The following is a 26408-nucleotide window of genomic DNA, read 5'->3' as shown; positions in this document are numbered from 1 at the left end:
AATGGTAAATTTCTTCTTGTGAAGTCTCCTATTCCTGTCCGCTTAACAGTCATCGGCCCGCTGTACCTTCTTTAGGAATATGTCGAAAGAGTCCTACGCATAGTATACATAGAGTAAGCTGCGATCATTTTCTTCAAGTCGAGTCAAGTACGAGACACTGAAGACAACCTTACTGTTGAGGTCGAAATACGTATCTGTCAAGACACAATTAAGTGGTGGAATTCAATGAGAATGTATAAACTCGTCTTATGACAAGTATGGATTTGGATTGGTTGGATTGGTTGGATTGGTTTGGATTGGATTTGGATTGGATTTGGATTGGTTTGGATTGGATTTGGATTGGTTTGGATTGGTTGGATTGGTTTGGATTGGTTTGGATTGGTTTGGATTGGGTTTGGATTGGGTTTGGATTGGTTTGGATTGGTTTGGATTGGTTTGGATTGGTTTGGATTGGTTTGGGTTGGTTTGGATTGGTTTGGATTGGTTTGGATTGGTTTGGATTGGTTTGGTTGGTTTGGATTGGTTTGGATTGGTTTGGATTGGTTTGGTTGGTTTGGTTGGTTTGGATTGGTTTGGTTGGTTTGGATTGGTTTGGTTGGTTTGGATTGGTTTGGATTGGTTTGGTTGGTTTGGTTGGTTTGGATTGGTTTGGTTGGTTTGGTTGGTTTGGATTGGTTTGGTTGGTTTGGATTGGTTTGGATTGGTTTGGATTGGTTTGGATTGGTTTGGATTGGTTTGGTTGGTTTGGATTGGTTTGATTTGGTTTGGTTGGTTTGGATTGGTTTGGATTGGTTTGGATTGGTTTGGTTGGTTTGGATTGGTTTGGATTGGTTTGGATTGGTTTGGATTGGTTTGGTTGGTTTGGATTGGTTTGGTTGGTTTGGATTGGTTTGGTTGGTTTGGATTGGTTTGGATTGGTTTGGATTGGTTTGGTTGGTTTGGATTGGTTTGGATTGGTTTGGTTGGTTTGGTTGGTTTGGATTTGGTTTGGTTGGTTTGGTTGGTTTGGATTGGTTTGGATTGGTTTGGATTGGTTTGGTTGGTTTGGTTTGGATTGGTTTGGTTGGTTTGGTTGGTTTGGGTTGGTTTGGATTGGTTTGGATTGGTTTGGTTGGTTTGGATTGGTTTGGATTGGTTTGGATTGGGTTTGGATTGGTTTGGATTGGTTTGGATTGGTTTGGATTGGTTTGGTTGGTTTGGTTGGTTTGGATTGGTTTGGATTGGTTTGGATTGGTTTGGATTGGTTTGGATTGGTTTGGTTGGTTTGGATTGGTTTGGTTGGTTTGGATTGGTTTGGTTGGTTTGGATTGGTTTGGATTGGTTTGGATTGGTTTGGATTGGTTTGGTTTGGTTTGGTTTGGTTGGTTTGGATTGGTTTGGTTGGTTTGGATTGGTTTGGTTGGTTTGGTTGGTTTGGTTTGGATTGGTTTGGTTTGGGATTGGTTTGGTTTGGTTTGGATTGGTTTGGATTGGTTTGGATTGGTTTGGATTGGTTTGGATTGGTTTGGATTGGTTTGGATTGGTTTGGATTGGTTTGGATTGGTTTGGTTGGTTTGGATTGGTTTGGATTGGTTTGGATTGGTTTGGATTGGTTTGGATTGGTTTGGATTGGTTTGGATTGGTTTGGATTGGTTTGGATTGGTTTGGTTGGTTTGGATTGGTTTGGTTGGTTTGGGTTGGTTTGGATTGGTTTGGATTGGTTTGGTTGGTTTGGATTGGTTTGGTTGGTTTGGATTGGTTTGGTTGGTTTGGATTGGTTTGGATTGGTTTGGATTGGTTTGGTTGGTTTGGATTGGTTTGGATTGGTTTGGATTGGTTTGGATTGGTTTGGATTGGTTTGGTTGGTTTGGATTGGTTTGGTTGGTTTGGATTGGTTTGGATTGGTTTGGGTTGGTTTGGTTGGTTTGGATTGGTTTGGATTGGTTTGGATTGGTTTGGTTTGGTTGGTTTGGTTGGTTTGGGATTGGTTTGGATTGGTTTGGATTGGTTTGGATTGGTTTGGTTGGTTTGGTTGGTTTGGTTGGTTTGGTTTGGTTTGGTTTGGATTGGTTTGGTTGGTTTGGGTTGGTTTGGATTGGTTTGGATTGGTTTGGATTGGTTTGGTTTGGATTGGTTTGGTTTGGATTGGTTTGGTTTGGTTTGGATTGGTTTGGATTGGTTTGGATTGGTTTGGTTGGTTTGGATTGGTTTGGATTGGTTTGGATTGGTTTGGATTGGTTTGGTTGGTTTGGTTGGTTTGGATTGGTTTGGTTGGTTTGGTTTGGTTTGGTTTGGATTGGTTTGGATTGGTTTGGTTGGTTTGGTTGGATTTGGTTGGTTTGGATTGGTTTGGTTTGGTTTGGATTGGTTTGGATTGGTTTGGTTGGTTTGGATTGGTTTGGATTGGTTTGGATTGGTTTGGATTGGTTTGGATTGGTTTGGTTGGTTTGGATTGGTTTGGTTGGTTTGGTTGGTTTGGATTGGTTTGGTTGGTTTGGATTGGTTTGGATTGGTTTGGATTGGTTTGGTTGGTTTGGATTTGGTTTGGTTTGGTTGGTTTGGATTGGTTTGGTTGGTTTGGTTGGTTTGGATTGGTTTGGTTGGTTTGGTTTGGTTTGGTTTGGTTGGATTGGTTTGGTTTGGTTTGGTTGGTTTGGATTGGTTTGGATTGGTTTGGTTGGTTTGGATTGGTTTGGATTGGTTTGGTTGGTTTGGATTGGTTTGGATTGGTTTGGTTGGTTTGGATTGGTTGGATTGGTTTGGATTGGTTTGGTTGGTTTGGATTGGTTTGGATTGGTTTGGATTGGTTTGGTTGGTTTGGATTGGTTTGGTTGGTTTGGTTGGTTTGGATTGGTTTGGATTGGTTTGGTTGGTTTGGATTGGTTTGGTTGGTTTGGATTGGTTTGGTTGGTTTGGATTGGTTTGGATTGGTTTGGTTGGTTTGGATTGGTTTGGATTGGTTTGGTTGGTTTGGTTGGTTTGGTTGGTTTGGATTGGTTTGGATTGGTTTGGGATTGGTTTGGATTGGTTTGGTTGGTTTGGGTTGGTTTGGATTGGTTTGGATTGGTTTGGATTGGTTTGGTTGGTTTGGTTGGTTTGGATTGGTTTGGATTGGTTTGGATTGGTTTGGATTGGTTTGGTTGGTTTGGTTTGGATTGGTTTGGTTGGTTTGGATTGGTTTGGATTGGTTTGGTTGGTTTGGATTGGTTTGGATTGGTTTGGATTGGTTTGGATTGGTTTGGATTGGTTTGGATTGGTTTGGGTTGGTTTGGATTGGGTTTGGTTGGGTTTGGATTGGTTTGGATTGGTTTGGATTGGTTTGGATTGGTTTGGATTGGTTTGGTTGGTTTGGATTGGTTTGGATTGGTTTGGATTGGTTTGGATTGGTTTGGATTGGTTTGGATTGGTTTGGTTGGTTTGGATTGGTTTGGTTGGTTTGGATTGGTTTGGATTGGTTTGGTTGGTTGGATTGGTTTGGATTGGTTTGGTTGGTTTGGATTGGTTTGGTTGGTTTGGTTGGTTTGGATTGGTTTGGATTGGTTTGGATTGGTTTGGTTGGTTTGGATTGGTTTGGATTGGTTTGGATTGGTTTGGATTGGTTTGGTTGGTTTGGTTGGTTTGGATTGGTTTGGATTGGTTTGGATTGGTTTGGATTGGTTTGGATTGGTTTGGATTGGTTTGGTTGGTTTGGATTGGTTTGGTTTGGATTGGTTTGGATTGGTTTGGATTGGTTTGGATTGGTTTGGATTGGTTTGGATTGGTTTGGATTGGTTTGGTTGGTTTGGATTGGTTTGGTTGGTTTGGATTGGTTTGGATTGGTTGGATTGGTTTGGATTGGTTTGGATTGGTTTGGATTGGTTTGGTTGGTTTGGTTGGTTTGGATTGGTTTGGATTGGTTTGGATTGGTTTGGATTGGTTTGGATTGGTTTGGGATTGGTTTGGTTTGGATTGGTTTGGATTGGTTTGGATTGGTTTGGTTGGTTTGGGTTGGTTTGGATTGGTTTGGTTGGTTTGGTTGGTTTGGTTGGTTTGGTTGGGTTTGGATTGGTTTGGTTGGTTTGGATTGGTTTGGATTGGTTTGGATTGGATTTGGATTGGTTTGGTTGGTTTGGATTGGTTTGGTTGGTTTGGATTGGTTTGGATTGGTTTGGATTGGTTTGGATTGGTTTGGATTGGTTTGGATTGGTTTGGATTGGTTTGGATTGGTTTGGATTGGTTTGGTTGGTTTGGTTGGTTTGGATTTGGTTTGGTTTGGTTTGGATTGGTTTGGATTGGTTTGGATTGGTTTGGATTGGTTTGGATTGGTTTGGTTGGTTTGGTTTGGTTGGTTTGGGATTGGTTTGGATTGGTTTGGATTGGTTTGGTTGGTTTGGATTGGTTTGGTTTGGTTTGGTTGGTTTGGATTGGTTTGGTTGGTTTGGATTGGATTTGGATTGGTTTGGATTGGTTTGGATTGGTTGGATTGGTTTGGTTGGTTTGGATTGGTTTGGATTGGTTTGGATTGGTTTGGATTGGTTTGGTTGGTTGGGTTGGTTTGGATTGGTTTGGATTGGTTTGGATTGGTTTGGTTGGTTTGGATTGGTTTGGTTGGTTTGGATTGGTTTGGTTGGTTTGGATTGGTTTGGATTGGTTTGGATTGGTTTGGATTGGTTTGGTTGGTTTGGATTGGTTTGGATTGGTTTGGTTGGTTTGGTTGGTTTGGATTGGTTTGGGTTGGTTTGGTTGGATTTGGATTGGTTTGGATTGGTTTGGATTGGTTTGGTTGGTTTGGTTGGTTTGGATTGGTTTGGATTGGTTTGGATTGGTTTGGATTGGTTTGGTTGGTTTGGTTGGTTTGGATTGGTTTGGATTGGTTTGGATTGGTTTGGATTGGATTTGGATTGGTTTGGTTGGTTTGGTTGGTTTGGGTTGGTTTGGTTTGGTTTGGTTTGGTTGGTTTGGATTGGTTTGGATTGGTTTGGTTGGTTTGGATTGGTTTGGATTGGTTTGGATTGGTTTGGATTGGTTTGGATTGGTTTGGATTGGTTTGGATTGGTTTGGATTGGTTTGGATTGGTTTGGATTGGTTGGTTGGTTTGGATTGGTTTGGTTGGTTTGGATTGGTTTGGTTGGTTTGGATTGGTTTGGATTGGTTTGGATTGGTTTGGTTGGTTTGGTTTGGATTTGGATTGGTTTGGTTGGTTTGGATTGGTTTGGATTGGTTTGGATTGGTTTGGTTGGTTTGGATTGGTTTGGTTGGTTTGGATTGGTTTGGTTGGTTTGGTTGGTTTGGATTGGTTTGGATTGGTTTGGTTGGTTTGGATTGGTTTGGATTGGTTTGGATTGGTTTGGATTGGTTTGGATTGGTTTGGTTGGTTTGGTTGGTTTGGTTGGTTTGGATTGGTTTGGATTGGTTTGGATTGGTTTGGTTGGTTTGGATTGGTTTGGATTGGTTTGGATTGGTTTGGTTGGTTTGGTTGGTTTGGGATTGGTTTGGATTGGTTTGGATTGGTTTGGATTGGTTTGGATTGGTTTGGATTGGTTTGGATTGGTTTGGATTGGTTTGGATTGGTTTGGTTGGTTTGGTTGGTTTGGTTGGTTTGGATTGGTTTGGTTGGTTTGGTTGGATTGGTTTGGTTGGTTTGGTTGGTTTGGTTGGTTTGGATTGGTTTGGATTGGTTTGGTTGGTTTGGTTGGTTTGGATTGGTTTGGATTGGTTTGGATTGGTTTGGTTGGTTTGGATTGGTTTGGTTGGTTTGGTTGGGTTTGGATTGGTTTGGTTGGTTTGGATTGGTTTGGATTGGTTTGGATTGGTTTGGTTGGTTTGGTTGGTTTGGATTGGTTTGGTTGGTTTGGATTGGTTTGGATTGGTTTGGTTGGTTTGGATTGGTTTGGATTGGTTTGGTTGGTTTGGATTGGTTTGGATTGGTTTGGATTGGTTTGGTTGGTTTGGGTTGGTTTGGATTGGTTTGGATTGGTTTGGATTGGTTTGGATTGGTTTGGTTGGTTTGGTTGGTTTGGTTGGTTTGGATTGGTTTGGATTGGTTTGGTTGGTTTGGATTGGTTTGGATTGGTTTGGTTGGTTTGGTTGGTTTGGATTGGTTTGGTTGGTTTGGATTGGTTTGGTTGGTTTGGTTGGTTTGGATTGGTTTGGATTGGTTTGGATTGGTTTGGATTGGTTGGTTTGGTTTGGTTGGTTTGGATTGGTTTGGTTGGTTTGGATTGGTTTGGATTGGTTTGGTTTGGTTGGTTTGGATTGGGTTTGGATTGGTTTGGATTGGTTTGGATTGGTTTGGATTGGTTTGGTTGGTTTGGTTGGTTTGGTTGGTTTGGTTGGTTTGGATTGGTTTGGATTGGTTTGGATTGGTTTGGTTGGTTTGGGATTGGTTGGTTGGTTGGATTGGTTTGGGTTGGTTTGGATTGGTTTGGATTGGTTTGGTTGGTTTGGATTGGTTTGGATTGGTTTGGATTGGTTTGGTTGGTTTGGATTGGTTTGGTTGGTTTGGATTGGTTTGGATTGGTTTGGTTGGTTTGGATTGGTTTGGGATTGGATTGGTTTGGTTGGTTTGGATTGGTTTGGTTGGTTTGGATTGGTTTGGTTTGGGTTTGGTTGGATTGGTTTGGTTGGTTTGGTTGGTTTGGTTGGTTTGGTTGGTTTGGTTGGTTTGGATTGGTTTGGTTGGTTTGGTTGGTTTGGATTGGTTTGGATTGGTTTGGATTGGTTTGGATTGGTTTGGTTGGTTTGGTTGGTTGGATTGGTTTGGATTGGTTTGGTTGGTTTGGTTGGTTTGGATTGGTTTGGTTGGTTTGGATTGGTTTGGATTGGTTTGGATTGGTTTGGATTGGTTTGGATTGGTTTGGTTGGATTGGTTTGGATTGGTTTGGATTGGTTTGGTTTGGTTTGGATTGGTTTGGTTGGTTTGGATTGGTTTGGATTGGTTGGTTTGGTTTGGTTGGTTTGGTTGGTTTGGTTGGTTTGGATTGGTTTGGTTGGTTTGGTTGGTTTGGGTTGGTTTGGATTGGTTTGGATTGGTTTGGATTGGTTTGGATTGGTTTGGATTGGTTTGGTTGGTTTGGTTGGTTTGGATTGGTTTGGATTGGTTTGGTTGGTTTGGTTGGTTTGGATTGGTTTGGTTGGTTTGGTTGGTTTGGATTGGTTTGGATTGGTTTGGTTGGTTTGGGTTGGTTTGGATTGGTTTGGTTGGTTTGGATTGGTTTGGATTGGTTTGGTTGGTTTGGATTGGTTTGGTTGGTTTGGTTGGTTTGGATTGGTTTGGTTGGTTTGGATTGGTTTGGATTGGTTTGGATTGGTTTGGGATTGGTTTGGATTGGTTTGGTTGGTTTGGATTGGTTGGTTGGTTGGTTTGGTTGGTTTGGTTTGGTTTGGATTGGTTTGGATTGGTTTGGTTGGTTTGGATTGGTTTGGATTGGTTTGGATTGGTTTGGATTGGTTGGTTGGTTGGTTTGGATTGGTTTGGTTGGTTTGGATTGGTTTGGATTGGTTTGGATTGGTTTGGTTGGTTTGGATTGGTTTGGATTGGTTTGGATTGGTTTGGATTGGTTTGGTTGGTTTGGTTGGTTTGGATTGGTTTGGATTGGTTTGGTTGGTTTGGTTGGTTTGGTTGGTTTGGTTGGTTTGGATTGGTTTGGATTGGTTTGGTTGGTTTGGATTGGTTTGGTTGGTTTGGTTGGTTTGGATTGGTTTGGATTGGTTTGGTTGGTTTGGTTGGTTTGGATTGGTTTGGATTGGTTTGGATTGGTTTGGTTGGTTTGGATTGGTTTGGATTGGTTTGGTTGGTTTGGATTGGTTTGGATTGGTTTGGTTGGTTTGGGTTGGTTTGGATTGGTTTGGTTGGTTTGGATTGGTTTGGTTGGTTTGGTTGGTTTGGATTGGTTTGGATTGGTTTGGATTGGTTTGGATTGGTTTGGATTGGTTTGGTTGGTTTGGATTGGTTTGGATTGGTTTGGTTGGTTTGGATTGGTTTGGTTGGTTTGGATTGGTTTGGTTGGTTTGGATTGGTTTGGTTGGTTTGGTTGGTTTGGATTGGTTTGGATTGGTTTGGATTGGTTTGGATTGGTTTGGATTGGTTTGGTTGGTTTGGATTGGTTTGGTTGGTTTGGTTGGTTTGGATTGGTTTGGATTGGTTTGGATTGGTTTGGATTGGTTTGGATTGGTTTGGATTGGTTGGTTGGATTTGGTTGGTTTGGATTGGTTTGGTTGGTTTGGGATTGGTTTGGATTGGTTTGGTTGGTTTGGATTGGTTTGGATTGGTTTGGTTTGGATTGGTTTGGTTGGTTTGGATTGGTTTGGATTGGTTGGATTGGTTTGGTTGGTTTGGATTGGTTTGGTTGGTTTGGGTTGGATTGGTTGGTTGGATTGGTTTGGTTTGGTTGGTTTGGTTTGGTTGGTTTGGATTGGTTTGGTTGGATTGGTTTGGATTGGTTTGGTTTGGTTGGTTTGGTTGGTTTGGTTTGGTTTGGTTGGTTTGGATTGGTTTGGATTGGTTTGGATTGGTTTGGTTGGGTTTGGATTGGTTTGGTTGGTTTGGATTGGTTTGGTTGGTTGGATTGGTTTGGGTTGGTTTGGATTGGTTTGGATTGGTTTGGATTGGTTTGGTTGGTTTGGATTGGTTTGGTTGGTTTGGATTGGTTTGGTTGGTTTGGATTGGTTTGGTTGGTTTGGATTGGTTTGGTTGGTTTGGATTGGTTTGGGATTGGTTTGGATTGGTTTGGATTGGTTTGGATTGGTTTGGATTGGTTTGGATTGGTTTGGATTGGTTTGGTTGGTTTGGATTGGTTTGGTTGGTTTGGTTGGTTTGGATTGGTTTGGATTGGTTTGGTTGGTTTGGATTGGTTTGGGGTTGGTTTGGATTGGTTTGGTTGGTTTGGATTGGTTTGGATTGGTTTGGATTGGTTTGGGGATTGGTTTGGATTGGTTTGGTTGGTTTGGATTGGTTTGGTTGGTTTGGATTGGTTTGGATTGGTTTGGTTGGTTTGGTTGGTTTGGTTGGTTTGGATTGGTTTGGTTGGTTTGGATTGGTTTGGATTGGTTTGGATTGGTTTGGTTGGTTTGGATTGGTTTGGATTGGTTTGGTTGGTTTGGATTGGTTTGGATTGGTTTGGTTGGTTTGGATTGGTTTGGTTGGTTTGGATTGGTTTGGTTGGTTTGGATTGGTTTGGATTGGTTTGGTTGGTTTGGATTGGTTTGGATTGGTTTGGTTGGTTTGGTTGGTTTGGTTGGTTTGGATTGGTTTGGTTGGTTTGGATTGGTTTGGATTGGTTTGGATTGGTTTGGATTGGTTTGGTTGGTTTGGGATTGGTTTGGTTGGTTTGGTTGGTTTGGTTTGGGTTTGGATTGGTTTGGATTGGTTTGGTTGGTTTGGATTGGTTTGGTTGGTTTGGTTGGTTTGGATTGGTTTGGATTGGTTTGGTTGGTTTGGATTGGTTTGGTTGGTTTGGATTGGTTTGGTTGGTTTGGATTGGTTTGGATTGGTTTGGATTGGTTTGGATTGGTTTGGATTGGTTTGGGATTGGTTTGGTTGGTTTGGTTGGTTCTGTTGGTTTGGTTGGGTTTGGATTGGTTTGGATTGGTTTGGATTGGTTTGGTTGGTTTGGATTGGTTTGGTTGGTTTGGATTGGTTTGGATTGGTTTGGATTGGTTTGGATTGGTTTGGATTGGTTTGGATTGGTTTGGATTGGTTTGGGTTGGTTTGGATTGGTTTGGTTGGTTTGGATTGGTTTGGATTGGTTTGGATTGGTTTGGATTGGTTTGGATTGGTTTGGTTGGTTTGGTTGGTTTGGTTGGTTTGGATTGGTTTGGTTGGTTTGGATTGGTTTGGTTGGTTTGGATTGGTTTGGATTGGTTTGGTTGGTTTGGATTGGTTTGGATTGGTTTGGATTGGTTTGGATTGGTTTGGATTGGATTGGTTGGTTTGGATTGGTTTGGATTGGTTTGGTTGGTTTGGTTGGTTTGGATTGGTTTGGTTGGTTTGGATTGGTTTGGATTGGTTTGGATTGGTTTGGTTGGTTTGGATTGGTTTGGTTGGTTTGGATTGGTTTGGTTGGTTTGGATTGGTTTGGTTGGTTTGGATTGGTTTGGTTTGGTTTGGGTTGGTTTGGTTGGTTTGGATTGGTTTGGTTGGTTTGGATTGGTTTGGTTGGTTTGGTTGGTTTGGATTGGTTTGGATTGGTTTGGATTGGTTTGGATTGGTTTGGTTGGTTTGGATTGGTTTGGTTGGTTTGGATTGGTTTGGTTGGTTTGGATTGGTTTGGATTGGTTTGGTTGGTTTGGATTGGTTTGGATTGGTTTGGATTGGTTTGGATTGGTTTGGATTGGTTTGGATTGGTTTGGATTGGTTTGGATTGGTTTGGATTGGTTTGGATTGGTTTGGATTGGTTTGGTTGGTTTGGATTGGTTTGGATTGGTTTGGTTGGTTTGGATTGGTTTGGATTGGTTTGGATTGGTTTGGATTGGTTTGGTTGGTTTGGATTGGTTTGGATTGGTTTGGTTGGTTTGGATTGGTTTGGATTGGTTTGGTTGGTTTGGATTGGTTTGGATTGGTTTGGATTGGTTTGGTTGGTTTGGATTGGTTTGGATTGGTTTGGATTGGTTTGGATTGGTTTGGATTGGATTTGGATTGGTTTGGATTGGTTTGGATTGGTTTGGATTGGTTGGTTTGGATTGGATTTGGATTGGATTGAATTTGGATTGGATTAGAATTGGATTTAGAATAACGAAAAAACACATTCGGAGAGTAGAGTAGACGGATATTGTAGTGGAATAAAGTCTGAGGTAAACAAAATAGTAATATGAGTAAACATGTCTTAACAGTGCATCTTCGTCATCATTATCGTCTTGGTGACAGGAAGGATCTAATAAAAATTGGAATGTCCTTAAATGATTCATACCAACATTGAAATGCGAATTTCGGGGTGAGTGTGAGTTAGAAAAAGATGACATGATCCATGCTGCCGAAAAAAAAACATGTTTTCATGACTTTGTAAGTGAAACTGCACTCCGTTTTCATTTTGTTGGCGATTTTTTAAGCGATAGCACGCATTCCGTTTTGTGGTTTGGCTGCGTATTTAGATTACCAGCCAAATAGGTCGATTTCGCCGATCAGCGTGACGACAATAATATTCACAGCCTTTCACCAAATATATTATATTAATATAATATTTTTGCTTTCACCCAAAAATGATCGCAGGTTGCACGTTCTTGGGTCGCCTATCGACAGTCTGGTGGAATGGACGTCTTCCTGGGTTCTACAGCAGTGAGTGCGGTTTCGTCAGTTTCTCTTCCAATTTGCACTTGACGTAATGTACGACCCAGGTGCAATTATTGCTAACGTTTCCCCATGTTAGTTCTATGAGGCACCATAAACGCTCCGACATGCTGTACAACTTTTACTCCGCCCCCAGTAAATTTGGTTCGGTTGGGATATAGTCGGCTGTTAGATATAGTACAACTTGTCCACAGACGGTCCGACTTTACTCCAAACGAACCAAATTTACTGGAGGCGCAGTCAATGTTGTACAACATGTCGGAACGTGTATGGGGACCCTAAGAAGGCTAACTGTGGACGCTAGGGAAGTAAAATTAAATTTTGTCAAACTCACAACCCATTGAAACGGATCACCATCTTTGTTTACACCAATTCTACTTATTTGAAATGATAAAACTTTTACAACTTAATCAGTCTCAATAAACGTCCAGCTTTGTAATTACTGTTCACATGTTTATACAACTCATACCGATTAGAGAGTTCCCGCTTTAACTTAATCATATATTGTTCAATGGCGTTTTCGGAACCACATTTTTCACAAAATCTTAACATCTCGAAAACTCACTCCAGCTCCTGCAACTCAGGAAGGCTCCTCCTTCGAAAGTGCATCCTCGCTGTACAGTCTTGCCCGGGTGGACGCCATTTGCGAGGACACACCACCGATCGAGGAAAAGCCAACGGCGCCTCAAATTCCGCCCCTGCCAAAGTTGTCTCCTGCCCACTCGGTGAGCAGTAGCTCCAGTGGCAGCTACAACAGGGCCAACAAAAAACGAACTACTTCTCCCTCTCGCTCAACCATACCGAAAACACTGCCATCCAAGCCAAAAATCAAACCGGAATCCGTTTCCGATGATGAGAGGAGCGAAAAACGGTATTCCTCGTCGCACGACGAAAAAGACATCAAGGGAACACTTGCCCGGCCGGCACGAAGGGGTCGCGATTGGAACGAGGAAGAGCGTCGAAGGAAAAAGAGTTTGTTCAAACTGGAGTTCGACAAAGACTCACTCAAAACGTATACCACTCCCATGAGGCAACCCAGCCCTGGCTTTAAAAAGCTATCTCCAGAGGATAAAGGCGCGCTGAATGTGCTGGACGGGGCCAGTCCAAGCAGTAAACAAAAACGCTTCCGACCGAAGACCAGAAAGTCACCACGGACCAGAACTTCGACTGGTGGAGAAGAACCGATCACCACGCCACTGCGACGAGTAAAAACTCCCCTGATACGCAGTCCCGAAAAACCGCTAGCGTCGACTTTGCCAGTCCATGCAACCTCCACGCCAAAGCTCAGCCCACAGTATTATTCCCAAATTCGGAGTCCTCCGTCGGGGAGTTCTCCTATGAAACAAAAGATTTCCCCAGAAAAGCGTCTGAAAGCCATCTCCACCGAATCTTTGCGCTCTGTTTCTCCTGGGTCAGATTCCGTGTTCTACAGTGAAGCAGACGCTTTGTCCCAATCTGATAAGCAAGTACGTTGTCTCTCGTGGTGCTTCACAACACCCTGCGTCTTACCAATTACCCATTCTTCCATAGATACACTGCCACCATTGCGGAAAGGACGTTGAAGCCGTCAGCGTTCCCGGTGAATCAGAAGGCTCTATGACAGCATTGACGCTGGATTCCACAGATGGGGACCGACCAGATATTGTGCAGCCACCGGAGGGGTTCGCTGATTCGCCTGATTGTACGAAAACGCCGCATCACACGCGGCTGTACAAGAAGATGGACAAGCGATTTCGCTCCGAAGATCGACATACCGATCGTCGGCACTACAAATCGCGGCAGGATTATCGAGCAAAGGTGAGTGACAGTTTGATCCAGATTGCTGTAGATTCTGTGAAATACGCATTTTCAGAGTGAGGAACGTGGAAAGGAAGACAGTGAACCGGGAACACTACGACCCGCAGGATCTTCACCTTGTGTCGCGCCTATAGCTCCATACAGTGAACACCAGGGAGAACCGGAGCAAGGCGTCTACCATGGCAATTATAAAGCCGGATTATGGATTTGTATTGCCGATCGCGATGTATGGAGACGACACGATCTTGTTGGTGATGGAAGCTTCGATCGACCTCCTCGTGATATTGCCGAACGGAGAGGTTCAACTGAGTCTGAGAAGGACTTTCGCAAAAAGTACCAGGCGATCACTCATAGACTGGTTCACCGAAAGTCATGCGTAGAAATGTACCGCCGTCAGAATTCGAATAGCTTTGGTAACGTAGCTAAAACTGGGCTCTGAACTATGTAGACGCTCAATTCATCCACTTCTATTTCAGATACAGACAAAACGGTTGTGGTTTGCCGAAAATCTGGAGAATTTGGTTTTCGCATACATGGATCCAAGCCGGTGGTAGTATCTGCCATCGAGCCTGACACACCAGCGGAGACCTCCGGTCTTGAGGTAGGAGACATCGTACTCTCCGTGAATGGGATTTCAGTGATCGACAAGAGCCACTCGGAAGTGGTGAAAATCGCTCACGCCGGAAGCGATACTTTGGAGTTGGAGGTACGTTTTTTATATGCCCTATAAAATGACGTGCTTAATCAAGAATCATTTCACCTAGGTGGCAAGAACGATCGGTGTTTTATCTCCTTTAGAGGACACTACAATGAACCCAGCGATCTATTCCGGATTTTTGTGGCGTCTGTCCAGTAGTTCCACCACGAAATGGGTTCGACGGTGGTTCTCGCTTCGTCCTGACCACTGTCTTTACTTTTACAAGTCCGAATTGGTACGTCTGATCGAAGATGCTGGAAATCTGATTATATTAAATTAAATTCTGTTAATATTCCTAGGATAATCAACCTATTGGTGCTATCATCCTTACCAATCACAAAGTGGAGCGAGTTGTGTTGGAAGCCGGTGGTCGACCATTTGCCTTCGCCATCGAAACGGAAGAGGGTACAAAAGTAAAACTTGCTGGTGATACGGATGAAGCTGCTAGTCGATGGATTGCTATAATCAGTCATGCAGCTCAACAAAATGACCTTTGGTTGGATACCAGGTAATCATTTTGAGTTTGAATAAGTAAATAAAAAAAAAATGACACGAAATTCATGTCTCCAGCGCTCGTAATCTAAGACTGCCTCCGAACGGAATTCCTAAACCGGACTGCGTGGGCTCGTTAACCAAGTTGGGAAGCAAGTGGCGATCGTGGACCAAACGCTATTGCGTGCTGAAGGATGCTGTTCTCTATTTCTATCATGAAGGCACCAGCAAGAACGCTTTCGGTAAGATCACAAGGGGATAATTGACGGACATCGCACATTGTTTGTCACATTTTGTATTTGTTTTATTCTTGTATTCAAAAGGTATGGCATGCTTGCAAGGGTACCGAGTTCAACCATCTTCCGCCGGTGGTAAGAAGTATGCCTTTGAGATTGTTCCTCCGGAGTTGACATTGCGTCACTATTACTTCCATACGGACACCGAAATGGACAAGAAACGGTAAGTCTTTAATTTTTTTTTGTCTTTATTAGGGAGACTTTCAGACTTTATTAGGGAGACTGGCTCGTCTCCTTTTAAAATTTATTTACATAGCATTCATCGTTTATGAGGTTTCATCACCGCATAAACTTGTTGATTGATTTTTCATTGGCTTTTATCGGTGATACGAACTAACTAAGCTCAAAGTGGAAGAGATATTTTTGCAAAGCACAGTGAACCACAAAATCTTAGTTGGAAGATAAGCAGAGGGCCATTGAAGAGCAACATGGAATTTGAGTCGCCGTTGTTTTGCCTAATGTCTACCCAGGAACGGGTTGGCTGATGTCGTCCAGGGTGGACGGTAGGCAATTCAACGGCGATTTCAATTTCGTGTTGTGCTTCAATAGCCCTCGGCTTACTTTCCAATTTTCATACGATTTTATAGATACTTGTATCGCCGATAAAAGCCAATGAAAAATGTATCAATAGAAACCATCAAAAGTAGAGAAAAAATAAATGAAAATTGTAAAAATCATATCTCAAATCATCATAGAATGAATGGTGAATCAAATCTGAATCTTTTCCAAAATTAGAGATTTTATCGGAAATTTTCATAATAAATCCTGTATTTTTTTTTCTTAATTTATATCTTGGTAATTGATTTGATATTTGAGAATTTCCTTCCATTGTTCTGGTAAATCGAAAATCCTCCGGTAATTTCCTCAGTGAATCTAAAAAGAACTTCCGGAAAAAATCCGGGGAAAGCTTCTAGAGGAATTCCAAGAGGATCTTTTGTTCTAGAGGGGAACTTCCTAAGGTATTCCTTAAGGATGAGAATTCCGAAGAAATTTCTGGCGGAGTTCCATGCAGATGAAGAAAATCTAGGGAGACCTTCCGAAAGAAGAGTTTAGAGGGGGAAAATCTAGGGAGACCTTCCGAAAGAAGAATTTAGAGGGGTACTGCAGGAGAAGTTCCAGAGGAAACTTACGGGGGAATTTTCAGAGAAGTTCAGAGGGAAATTTCACTCGAGAAACTCGAAAGAGTTTCCGGAGGTACTTTGAGGAGAACTTCTGGAGGAATTTATGTGGGTCCTGCTAAAGGGAGTTACTGAAGGAATTCTGGAGAGAACCACAGGATTTCCGAGAGAAGAGAGAGAACTTCCAGAGAAATGTTTGAGGAATTCCAAGAGATGCTTTTTGGGAACATCTGGAGGAATTACCGTGTGGTTCAGGAGGAATATGTGCAGGAGTTCCAGAGGAGCTCCTGAAGCGTCCTGGGAGAAATCTTCATTAGGAATTCCAGCGAAATCTTTCGGAGGCATTTCTGGATAACATCCGGTGGAATTTCGATGGAATTCAATAGTATGAACTTTCGAGAGTAAAATTGTGGAGGGAGCTTCTGAAGGAATTTTGTGGAAAACCTTCTCAGGAGTTCCTGAAAGAGCTTCTGAATGAATTCCTCCGGAGGAACCTCCAAAGAATTTCGGGGTTATTACCGGTGAAAGTTTTCGACGAAATTCTGGGGGATATTCTGAATCGATTCCCGAAAGGAATTCCGGGAGAACTCCCGGGGAAATCCCTGGGAACTTCCGGAGGAATTCCGGGGGAACTTCCGGAAGAATTCCGGGGGAACTTCCGGAGGAATTCCGGGGGAACTTCCGGAGGAATTCCGGGGGAACTTCCGGAGGAATTCAGGGAACTTCGGAGGAATTCAGAGAACTTCGGAGGAATTCAGAACTTCGGAGGAATTCAGAGAACTTCGGAGGAATTCAGGGAACTTCGGAGGAATTCAGGGAACTTCGGAGGAATTCAGGGAACTTCGGAGGAATTTCAGGGAACTTCGGAGGAATTCAGGGAACTTCGGAGATTCCGGGGAACTTCGGAGGAATTCAGGGAACTCCGGAGGAATTCAGGGAACTTCGGAGGAATTCCGGGGAACTTCCGGAGGAATTCAGGGAACTTCGGAGGAATTCAGGGAACTTCGGAGGAATTCAGGAACTTCGGAGGAATTCAGAACTTCGGAGGAATTCAGAACTTCGGAGGAATTCAGGGAACTTCGGAGGAATTCCAGGGAACTCAGAACTTCGGAGGAATTCAGAACGGAATTCAGGAACTTCGGAGGAATTCAGGGAACTTCAGGAATTCAGAACTTCGGAGGAATTCAGGGAACTTCCGGAGGAATTCAGAACTTCGGAGGAATTCAGGGAACTTCCGGAGGAATTCAGGGAACTTCCGGAGGAATTCGGGGAACTTCCGGAGGAATTCAGGGAACTTCGGAGGAATTCAGGAACTTCGGAGGAATTCCGGGAACTTCGGAGGAATTCCAGAACTTCGGAGGAATTCAGAACTTCCGGAGGAATTCCGGGGAACTTCGGAGGAATTCAGGGGAACTTCGGAGGAATTCAGGGAACTTCCGAGGAATTCCGGGAACTTCCGGAGGAATTCTGGGGAACTTCCGAGGAATTCCGGGGAACTTCGGAGGAATTCCTGGGAACTTCGGAGGAATTCCGGGGAACTTCGGAGGAATTCCGGGGAACGAGGAATTCAGGGAACTTCGGAGGAATTCGGGAACTTCAGGAGGAATTCAGAACTTCCGGAGGAATTCCGGGGAACTTCGGAGGAATTCTGGGAACTTCCGGAGGAATTCCGGGGAACTTCGGAGGAATTCCAGAACTTCCGAGGAATTCAGAGAACTTCCGGAGGAATTCAGGAACTTCCGGAGGAATTCAGGGAACTTCGGAGGAATTCAGGGAACTTCGGAGGAATTCAGGGAACTTCCGGAGGAATTCAGGGAACTTCGGAGGAATTCGGAACTTCGGAGGAATTCAGGAACTTCGGAGGAATTCAGGGGAACTTCGGAGGAATTCGGGGAACTTCGGAGGAATTCAGAACTTCGGAGGAATTCCGGGGAACTTCCGGAGGAATTCAGAGAACTTCCGGAGGAATTCAGGGAACTTCGGAGGAATTCCAGGGAACTTCGGAGGAATTCAGGGAACTTCGGAGGAATTCTGGGAACTTCGGAGGAATTCAGGGAACTTCGGAGGAATTCAGGGAACTTCCGGAGGAATTCAGAACTTCGGAGGAATTCGGGGAACTTCGGAGGAATTCGGGGAACTTCCGGAGGAATTCCGGGGAACTTCGGAGGAATTCAGGGGAACTTCCGGAGGAATTCAGGGAACTTCCGGAGGAATTCAGAACTTCCGGAGGAATTCAGGAACTTCGGAGGAATTCGGGAACTTCAGATTCCGGGGAACTTCGGAGGAATTCAGAACTTCGGAGGAATTCAGAACTTCCGGAGGAATTCAGAACTTCCGGAGGAATTCCAGGAACTTCGGAGGAATTCAGGGAACTTCGGAGGAATTCAGGGAACTTCGGAGGAATTCGGGAATTTCGGAGGAATTCCGGGGAACTTCGGAGGAATTCCGGGGAACTTCCGGAGGAATTCAGGTGAACTTCCGGAGAAATTCCGGGGGAACTTCCGGAGGAATTCCGGGGGAACTTCCGGAGGAATTCCTGGGGAACTTCCGGAGGAATTCCGGGGGAACTTCCGGAGGAATTCCGGGGGAACTTCCGGAGGAATTCCGGGGGAACTTCCGGAGGATTCAACAAAACTCGGCCTCTTGTAACTTAACAGATATGCCTTTTCCATAGTCTTACTGTAGCGATATGCAGAACGTAGATCCGAACAGATATAGAATTGTGGAATAAGGAAGAATAGTTGTTTTACTAGTGGAATGAATAGTAACGAATTTATAAAATAATTAAAAAAATACTATAATAAAAAAAATAGTAGAATGGTTCCTGGATTTGTTTATATTTGGGTCCATTCGAATTCCCACCAACTATGCGTAATTACAGAAATTTAAAACTCTTACAAAAAACATACAAGAATGTTTCACAGAATATTGTAGTTCCTGTTAAAAACCGAAGTGAGCTCGTGCGTCCTTCATTCAATATTTCAATAACACCTTCCAGATCTCAATGAATTTCCCAATCAAAAATTTGACAAAAAATTCACAGAATCTCAAAAATTAGTGCTTATATTGGGGTTTTTAACTAGTTTGTTCTAACTTGGTAGCCTCAATCGTGTATGACGCTTTGCGAAGCCGCAATTCTTTAGAATGAAAATATTACGATTATTAAACTCTCACAATGACTGAGATTGCATTAAATTGTTTGTGGATCCCACAATATCCGCAAATTATCTTCGTTTCTACTTTTATGAAGTGAGGGTTTCCCTGGACTTTTCAACTCGCCTTCTCAACATGTTTTTTCTTCTTTCCAAACATGTTTTTTTTATTTATGTGGAGCAGGATGTCGCAAAATGCTCTAAAAAATCGGAATACCATACAATTATCATGAAATTGGGAAGAAGACATCCAAAAACTGCAAAGTTGATTAGACACGTATTGACTATATCACACCTTCACTAGAAATAAGTTTATTTTTTCGCGTATTGAGTGATGTTAACAACAAGACAAATGGGCAGCAAAGGCATGACAAAAATCCTTATCAGCCCATGCGTGCACTGCTCTATATCGCCTTAGAATATTATCCCTCACCAGCTAGGGCCATGGCCTTCTCTTTCTGTTTGTTTGGGCCTCTGCTTTATTCACGGTTGCTGCTAAAAAAAAGGCGCCATAATTGCAAAATGGTTTGATCTTTAAATAAAACTACGCAATAAAACGACACAACTCGTGGTTCATATCTGCAGAAAATAGAGCTGAGCGGTGTAACAGTTTTAAACTTTTGAAACTCTACTGTTATAAAATAATAAAAATCTAAACAGCTGCTGGGAAATTTGATGTTTCAGATTAAATTCAAATTTGATTCAAGACTACATAAAATTTAAAACTAATTTTCCAGCAAAAGAATTCCTGCAACGAATAGTCATTTCAACAAAAGCCCCGGCCAGAAAAATATCTACTAAGAACTCGATAACTCAAATCTCTGTAAACGTTCGAAGAATTGCTGATAACTCGGCAAAAATGTGTGAAGAAATTCATAGAAGAAATAGCACAAATTATTGCTAAAAGAATAATTTCTGTGTTCAATAGGCCAAGGGCTGAAAACCTCTTCAATATAGACGATAATAATAAATAATTTCTGTAAAATTAACTAAAGAAGTTGGTCTGTGCAATGATATAATTAGGTATTGAACACAATATGTGTTGTACATACTCTCCAATAAACCAATCAAACTCTAATGTTCAAAATTGAATTCAATATATGCCTTACAGCTGCAATACACTCCATTTTCTACTTACTCTCTCTGTCTTACATCCAGTTGGGTTGCCGCCCTGGAATACTCGATAGACCGGTGGATGAAGGCCGGCTGAAATACGCTGAAAAGATACGAGCAACTCGTATAGTATACATTTGGGCGCCTGCGTTCGTCATTCTATGTTTTCCGTTTTCTTTCGCTCCAACGAAATTCGCTCGTTCGATTTGGAATGCCGTCGAAATAGTGGTCGCGCGGAGCGGGATTCCTCATCATCGCCAATCACAAGCACATAAACCGTTGTAGCGTGGTTGCAGTCGTGACCGACGTCGTCGTCAAACAGCGTGATTCTTCGGAACCGCGAGAGCACAGAGCCATAGTACGAGATATTTCAAATTTAGTCTGTTTCTTCACTGCAAGAAGCATTTTGTAACGAATACGGAACTAGAAATTGGTAGACTAGCCTAGCATGCATCTTACCCATCGTCGGTGTTATCTTGTTTGTGTGATCGAAGAATCGAATAATGAAAGAGCCATTGGAGAGGCCATTGCTCAAAAATTGCAGATCGTCTGATCCTGTTTAACATTCGACGATTCAACTTGAAAATAAATCAACGAACTGAAGCAAGATTTGATAAGTGTAGCGTGTAGTATTAATGTTGCAGTCCAGGTGGTAGACTAAGGAAAAATGTTTACGCACATATTATGACGGTAAATTTGTTCAGGATCAATGTGCTAGTTGACAATGATAGGCGTATCATGAGGGGGAATAGAGCGTAATTATTATAGATCTATATCAATGTTGAACAGTATATTCTAAAAGTTTTGAAAGGGGCATTCGAAGTAAATGAGCCGAAAAACCGTTGTATAAGAATTGTAGGAAGAAATGTGAAGTGATATTACTCAAAAGTCATTCAAGTACGAAATCTCGACTGTACAACATTCAAAACATAGAAGGAGTAATTGTGTTCAGTCCACGGTGTTTTTGATTCGGAGAAGCTTCCGTGAGAGTTTGTGCAAAGAACTCACCACATTTAAGACTAACCTTCACAAAGAATCGATGTTTAGAGCTTTAATGTATCATCCAATTCATAAACATTCTTACGACAACAACAGCAAGTAGATAATTCATATCAGATTATTTGATTTATAATATTAATGAAAGGGGCAATTTGTCCGAATAAAAGAAATCACTGATAAATAAAAAGTGTTAAATCAAAAGTTTCAAACATACAGTTCAGAAATATATTAATGCGATCTTCGACACTCTTTCATGAGTTAAAATCAGACTGATAAAGATACGGGTCTACCTACTCAAAGCTTCATTTTAAAGCACAAACGAAAATTAATGTAAAACTACCATCATGTTTGCCATTTTTCATCATCAACTTTCTTTATAATCAAAGACTGTGGAGATCGCATTTAAAATAATTCCGAACGGTTCTGATTGATTCAACTAAAATATGATATAAAACGAAACAATAAGTGCTTTGGTCGTTGTGACAGGTATATTGTAGATATTGTCAATAAATCTCTTCTCCTTCATTCTACATGGATGGCTTATTCTTGTGGAACATTCACAATGGCATTCAAATCACCATCAGTATAATGTCTATATTATTCAAAACTACTGTTGGAAATCTATCTTTGGCAGTAAAGTGACAATAACTGTAGGGTTTCCTGAACAGTTTCAATTTTCTCCGCTTCACCAAATTAAATCTGTTTATTGTCACCTTTTATCCAATCACAAATTCTTCTGAGAGAGGTTTCCCATTGTTTAAATTGCAATGAAAGGAATCTTTATGAGAATAGTCCATTGTCCACAAAAAATGACTTACAACACCATCCCGCAAGCCAAAAAAAAACTAGAGGTGTGAAAACGAATGACCTTAAACGAAAAGATAAATTAAATGCGTTAAAGTAAATCGAGTAGTTAAAACAAAATTAAAAATGCAATTTATTACCACTTTTTTTTTGTAATCGAAAAAGTTGAAAAATTATGATAAGTTATTGGAATTCAGAAGAAAATATAATGTAGTTCAAGTTTTATAAGAAGTATATGAATTATAGAGAAGGTGGATATAAATCTAAATAAAAAATTTGATGATGCCATTCGATGAAAGTTTAAGTTAGGGTAGTATTTACAAAACTAAAATTATTATATGAATACAAATCGAAAAGTTATAGTGAACTGTTCAAAGTTTTATTTGGATAATAGTTTAACGAAATATAGGCAGACAAAACACCCTAACACATGAAACCAACTGGCACTCATCTATCCAAGCTGTAGTTAAGAATATCAATTACTATTGAATAGACGTACTGTAACGCATTCTCATTATAGACACTACAAAACAATGCTTCGATAGACCGCAACTGGCCTGTCCCGTCAACTGGATTAGCTTATCGAAAATAATACTGAGTTAGGGAACTAAAAGCACTGCCATTTGAAGCAAGCGATGCATTGAAAATCGGAAGCCGTGTCGATGGTCACGTAGCGTGAACTGTGCAGAAGTCAGTAATGCGGCAACGATCCAAGAATGTTATTTCAGGCGTTATGATAAACATGCAGTCAGAAGAAAAGGTGCGAAATAGACCAAATCCTAGAACCAATTGTGAGATTACATATTGACGATAGTGAACGAAATAAATCGAATAATGATGAACAGTAAGATTCCGTTTCCGGCTTGAACTAGTAGAACTGTAAAGAAAGTACGTATGGGAACTGTTCCGTTTGCCATATCACTGAACATATCTAGATCAACATTTGAAAAGGGCGTAACAGCCAAAATTTATTACTACTGATTTCTCGTTTAAATGTAAATCTATATATGTGGACAAAGAATCAAAAGGAATAATTTTTGGCTGTTACGCCCTTTTCAAATGTTGGTCTAGATATATTCATCTCATCGCAAAAAGAAATACAGCACCAATCTTGTCGCTTCTATTTGCTAACACGCGTGCTCACTGGTGAAAAAATCACAAAAATAAGAAACAATCCAAATTCCTTTTCATTGATTTGTTTTTGATGGGATGGAAATAGGAGCTATGGGACGAAGTGCCGAATCGTTCCCCTACATGTTGCAGAGATCAGGGAGAAAATTAGTTTTCTCTACATCTCCATAAACGAATGCGTGTGAGGAAAAGGTAAGTTATATACCGTCGTTCGGGGTGACATTGGACCTAGGGGGTAAAATTGGCCCAAAAGGGAAAATGTGATTTGCCTTTCATAGGGTAACTGTCCTATTTTGGACCCCTAGAGGAAGTGCATCCCAATATATGCTTATATCTATTGAAATACAGGTTCGATATGGACGAAAATAACACCATTTCAAAGAAGAAAGTCTTATTTATGAAAAAGAAATTCAAAATGAGCTCCAGTTATTGATAAGTCAGTGAAATTTGCCATTTTCTGAAATGAAAATATTCTTCGTTTTGGACAGTGCAACATATTTTGGACCCCCAAATGTACACATTTTGGACACCCCTAATTTAGTCTCTTCAAAGTCGAATTTCTAATTTAACCTGGTAAATTGAATCGAAGCCAAGTCTTATCTTTCGATTGGCATGCATCAATGAGAAGATTCCTGCGTTTTAAATTCACAATTTCGACAAAAACTTATTGTGTAAGTTCTGAGATTTTCAGTGATATATACTTTTAAGCGTAACGCATTGTAACGCTCGCCTTCTTGAACAAACTAATTTCCTCGAAATTTCATCTAAATATCGCTTTTTCGCACGGGAAACCAGTGAAATAGATGCTGAACAATGTTAATTTCCTGAAGCCAATGGGGGAATTAGCAGGGCATTGTTTTTAGTTCAGATATCAGAAAAATGTCGCCAGGAGGGTCCAAAATGTGTAGGGGTCCAAATCAAGTTGGTTACACTAGTTGGTAAGAGCCGCAATGTAGGCAATTATTTTTAATGAACGATTGAATCGCGGCATCGTCACCGCTGAACTTTATTTTACTTGGTCCAATGTCACCCCCTGTGAGGGGTGAGAATGGGCCAATTTTGAATAACATATAATTTTTAAGAATTTCCCTTATTTTTTGACCACACAGTGGTAGATTTATTATTCAAGCTTGAACCATACTAATTAAAACTTGAATCCAATGTTAACTACTAGAGCTTTGGAACATTCCATATTTTGGCCCAATGACACCCCCGTTGACGGTAATCATTAGACTAAACACAAATTAACACTGTAAAAATCAATCTCTGCAAAAAAAACGTGGAACGTCATTGGCCACTGAAAACCAGCCGGAAAATTCCGTTTCACGTTTTTTGCTGATTACTCATTTGCTCATTACAATATTCTAGTTTCAATCTGATGCAAAATAGAACTACATCACTAGTTTTTCCAGCAGTGTTCTATTCATGTTTGAATTTTTTTTACAATAAACTGAAATCATTATGATGCTGGAAAGAAGCCGCTTTAGTGGCAAAGTGGACTGCTCGGCAGATAACATAACGCATTAATGCACCAACACATTTGAAACATATTTGAATCTCGTGATTCATTTGTGGTTCAAATCTGCAGAAAATAAAACTGAGCGTTATAATAGTTTTATGATTTTGAAACCCAATTATTATAAAATATGAATCTAGAATAGCTGCTGGGGAAATTAATGTTTCAGATTTATATTCAAAGCGACAGGGCGAGCAACTTGAATCACTGCTGAATTTCATTGGCAGGCGTACAGATCAAGGACATTTTAATTGTCCACCAATGATTTAACGTTGAAATTTTGAACTTTGGTGCTTTTAAGATGGTGTCCGGCTTTTGAGACAAAGGTTGAAAGGTTGGCAGAAAAAAATCATTCAATATTATCACAATCAATTAAATGTGACTATCAAGCACTTACCTTAAGGTGGGCCGGGCACGTAGCCAGAATGTCGGACAGTAACCCGGTGAAAATGGTTCTCGACAACGATCCGACGGCGAGGTGCGCAGCGGGCAAGGTGGATCGATCAGGTGGAAGATGACTTGCGGACCCTCCGTAGACTGCGTGGTTGGCGACGTGTAGCCATAGACCGAGCCGAATGGAGAAGACTCTTATATACCGCACAGGCCACTTCGGCCTTAGTCTGAATAAATAATAATACATCAAGCACTTACATGAAAATTATTTTTTTTACTACCCATGGAAACAATAAACCTATTAGCATATTTTAAATAATGTTATGACGCATTCAAATTCTAAGTGCCATTCAAAGTGAAACAAGTGTTCGGAATATGAATCAAAACGGTATGTGCTAAATAAAAATCAACATTGTGTTTTGATTTATGATTTTCTAAAAAAGCAGTTTCTAAAAACTAAGCAAGAAAAATCAATGATTTTTTTAACTTATTTTCAGATTTTGTAAATTGGATAATTTGTGTAATTGATAAGATCACTGAGGAAAAACGCTAGTATTGCACCACATGCGCGCTGGCCAGGCTGAAAACCGAAATCTTAACTGATTTGAATTCACGAAAAGGTATATCGTCAAATTTTAGAATTGAGGAATTTTTGAAATTAGGGAACTTACGAATTTAGGAATTTGGTAATTTAAATATTGTGATAGTTGAGAATTGGGAATTCAAGAAATTAGGAGTTTGGGAATTTAGGGGCTCAGGATGATAAGAGTTTAGACATTTAGGAACTTTGGGAGTTGGGAATTCAGGAATTTAGGGAATTGGGAATCGAAAACAATGTTTTAAGGAATTTAGGAATTTAGGACCTTAGGAAAATAAGTATTCGGGAATTCAGGAATTTTGAAAATTTTTGAATTCAGGAATTTAAAAGTAACAGAATTTAGAAATTAAGGAATTTATTATTTTGAGTATTTAGGAATTTGTGAATTTCGGAAGTAAGGATCTTAGGAATTTTATGATTCAGAAATTTAATAATATGAAATTTAAGAAATTAGGAATTTAGGAATTTATAAAGATAGGAACTTATGAATTTAGCAACTTTGGAATGTAGAATAGGAGTTAAGAAATTTAGGATTTTGTAAATTTAGGAGCTTAGCAATTTAGGATTTTAGGAATTCAGGAATTCTGGGACTTAGAAATTAAGAAAATTTTGAATTCAAGAATTTATTCAGGGCTTTAGAAATTTGGGAAATGTGGTATTAAGAAATTTGAGAAATTTGGAGTATGGGAGTATGGGAATTAGGAATGTAGGAGCTTGGGAAGATAAGAACTTAGGAAGGAATTTAATTTGATGGAAATTTAGGAATTCAAGATATTTGGCATTCAGGAATTTAGGGACTTGGGGATAAAGAAACTTATGAATTTAGAAGTTGAGTAATTTTGGAATTTGGGTATTAGCAATTCAGGATTTAAAAAATTTAGGAAATTAGGAATTCATGAACTTAGGCAAGAGAATTAAGGAATTTAAGAGTTTGGAATGTTGTGAATTCAGAATTTAGGAATTAAGGAGTTTAGAAATTGAGGCATTAGGAATTTAAGAAATTAGGGATTTAGGAATTTAGGAAGAGAATTCAGGGGTTTAGGATATTAGAAATTCAGTA

The 26408-nt window shown here is 40.8% G+C and overlaps 1 protein-coding gene across 4 annotated transcripts in view; it reads left to right on the top strand.

Annotated features, from left to right (window-relative positions):
• Positions 1-22558, top strand: part of LOC134213383 (uncharacterized) — a 558528-nt gene extending 535970 nt beyond the window's left edge. For all 4 annotated transcript variants that reach the window (XM_062692395.1, XM_062692396.1, XM_062692397.1 and 1 more), the window contains 9 exons: positions 11813-12708; positions 12773-13039; positions 13095-13452; positions 13516-13745; positions 13804-13971; positions 14036-14244; positions 14307-14470; positions 14552-14687; positions 19953-22558. In XM_062692395.1, the coding sequence (XP_062548379.1) occupies positions 11813-12708; positions 12773-13039; positions 13095-13452; positions 13516-13745; positions 13804-13971; positions 14036-14244; positions 14307-14470; positions 14552-14687; positions 19953-20004 (2480 nt within the window). In that variant the 3' untranslated portion in view covers positions 20005-22558. The remainder of the gene's footprint in view (positions 1-11812; positions 12709-12772; positions 13040-13094; positions 13453-13515; positions 13746-13803; positions 13972-14035; positions 14245-14306; positions 14471-14551; positions 14688-19952) is intronic.
• The last annotated feature ends 3850 nt before the right edge of the window (positions 22559-26408 follow it).

This window comes from Armigeres subalbatus, chromosome 2 (genome assembly GCF_024139115.2).
Source record: "Armigeres subalbatus isolate Guangzhou_Male chromosome 2, GZ_Asu_2, whole genome shotgun sequence".
NCBI lineage: Eukaryota > Metazoa > Arthropoda > Insecta > Diptera > Culicidae > Armigeres > Armigeres subalbatus.
The sequence above is the reverse complement of the archived record's forward strand: the minus strand, read 5'-3'. Positions and strand labels throughout refer to the sequence as shown.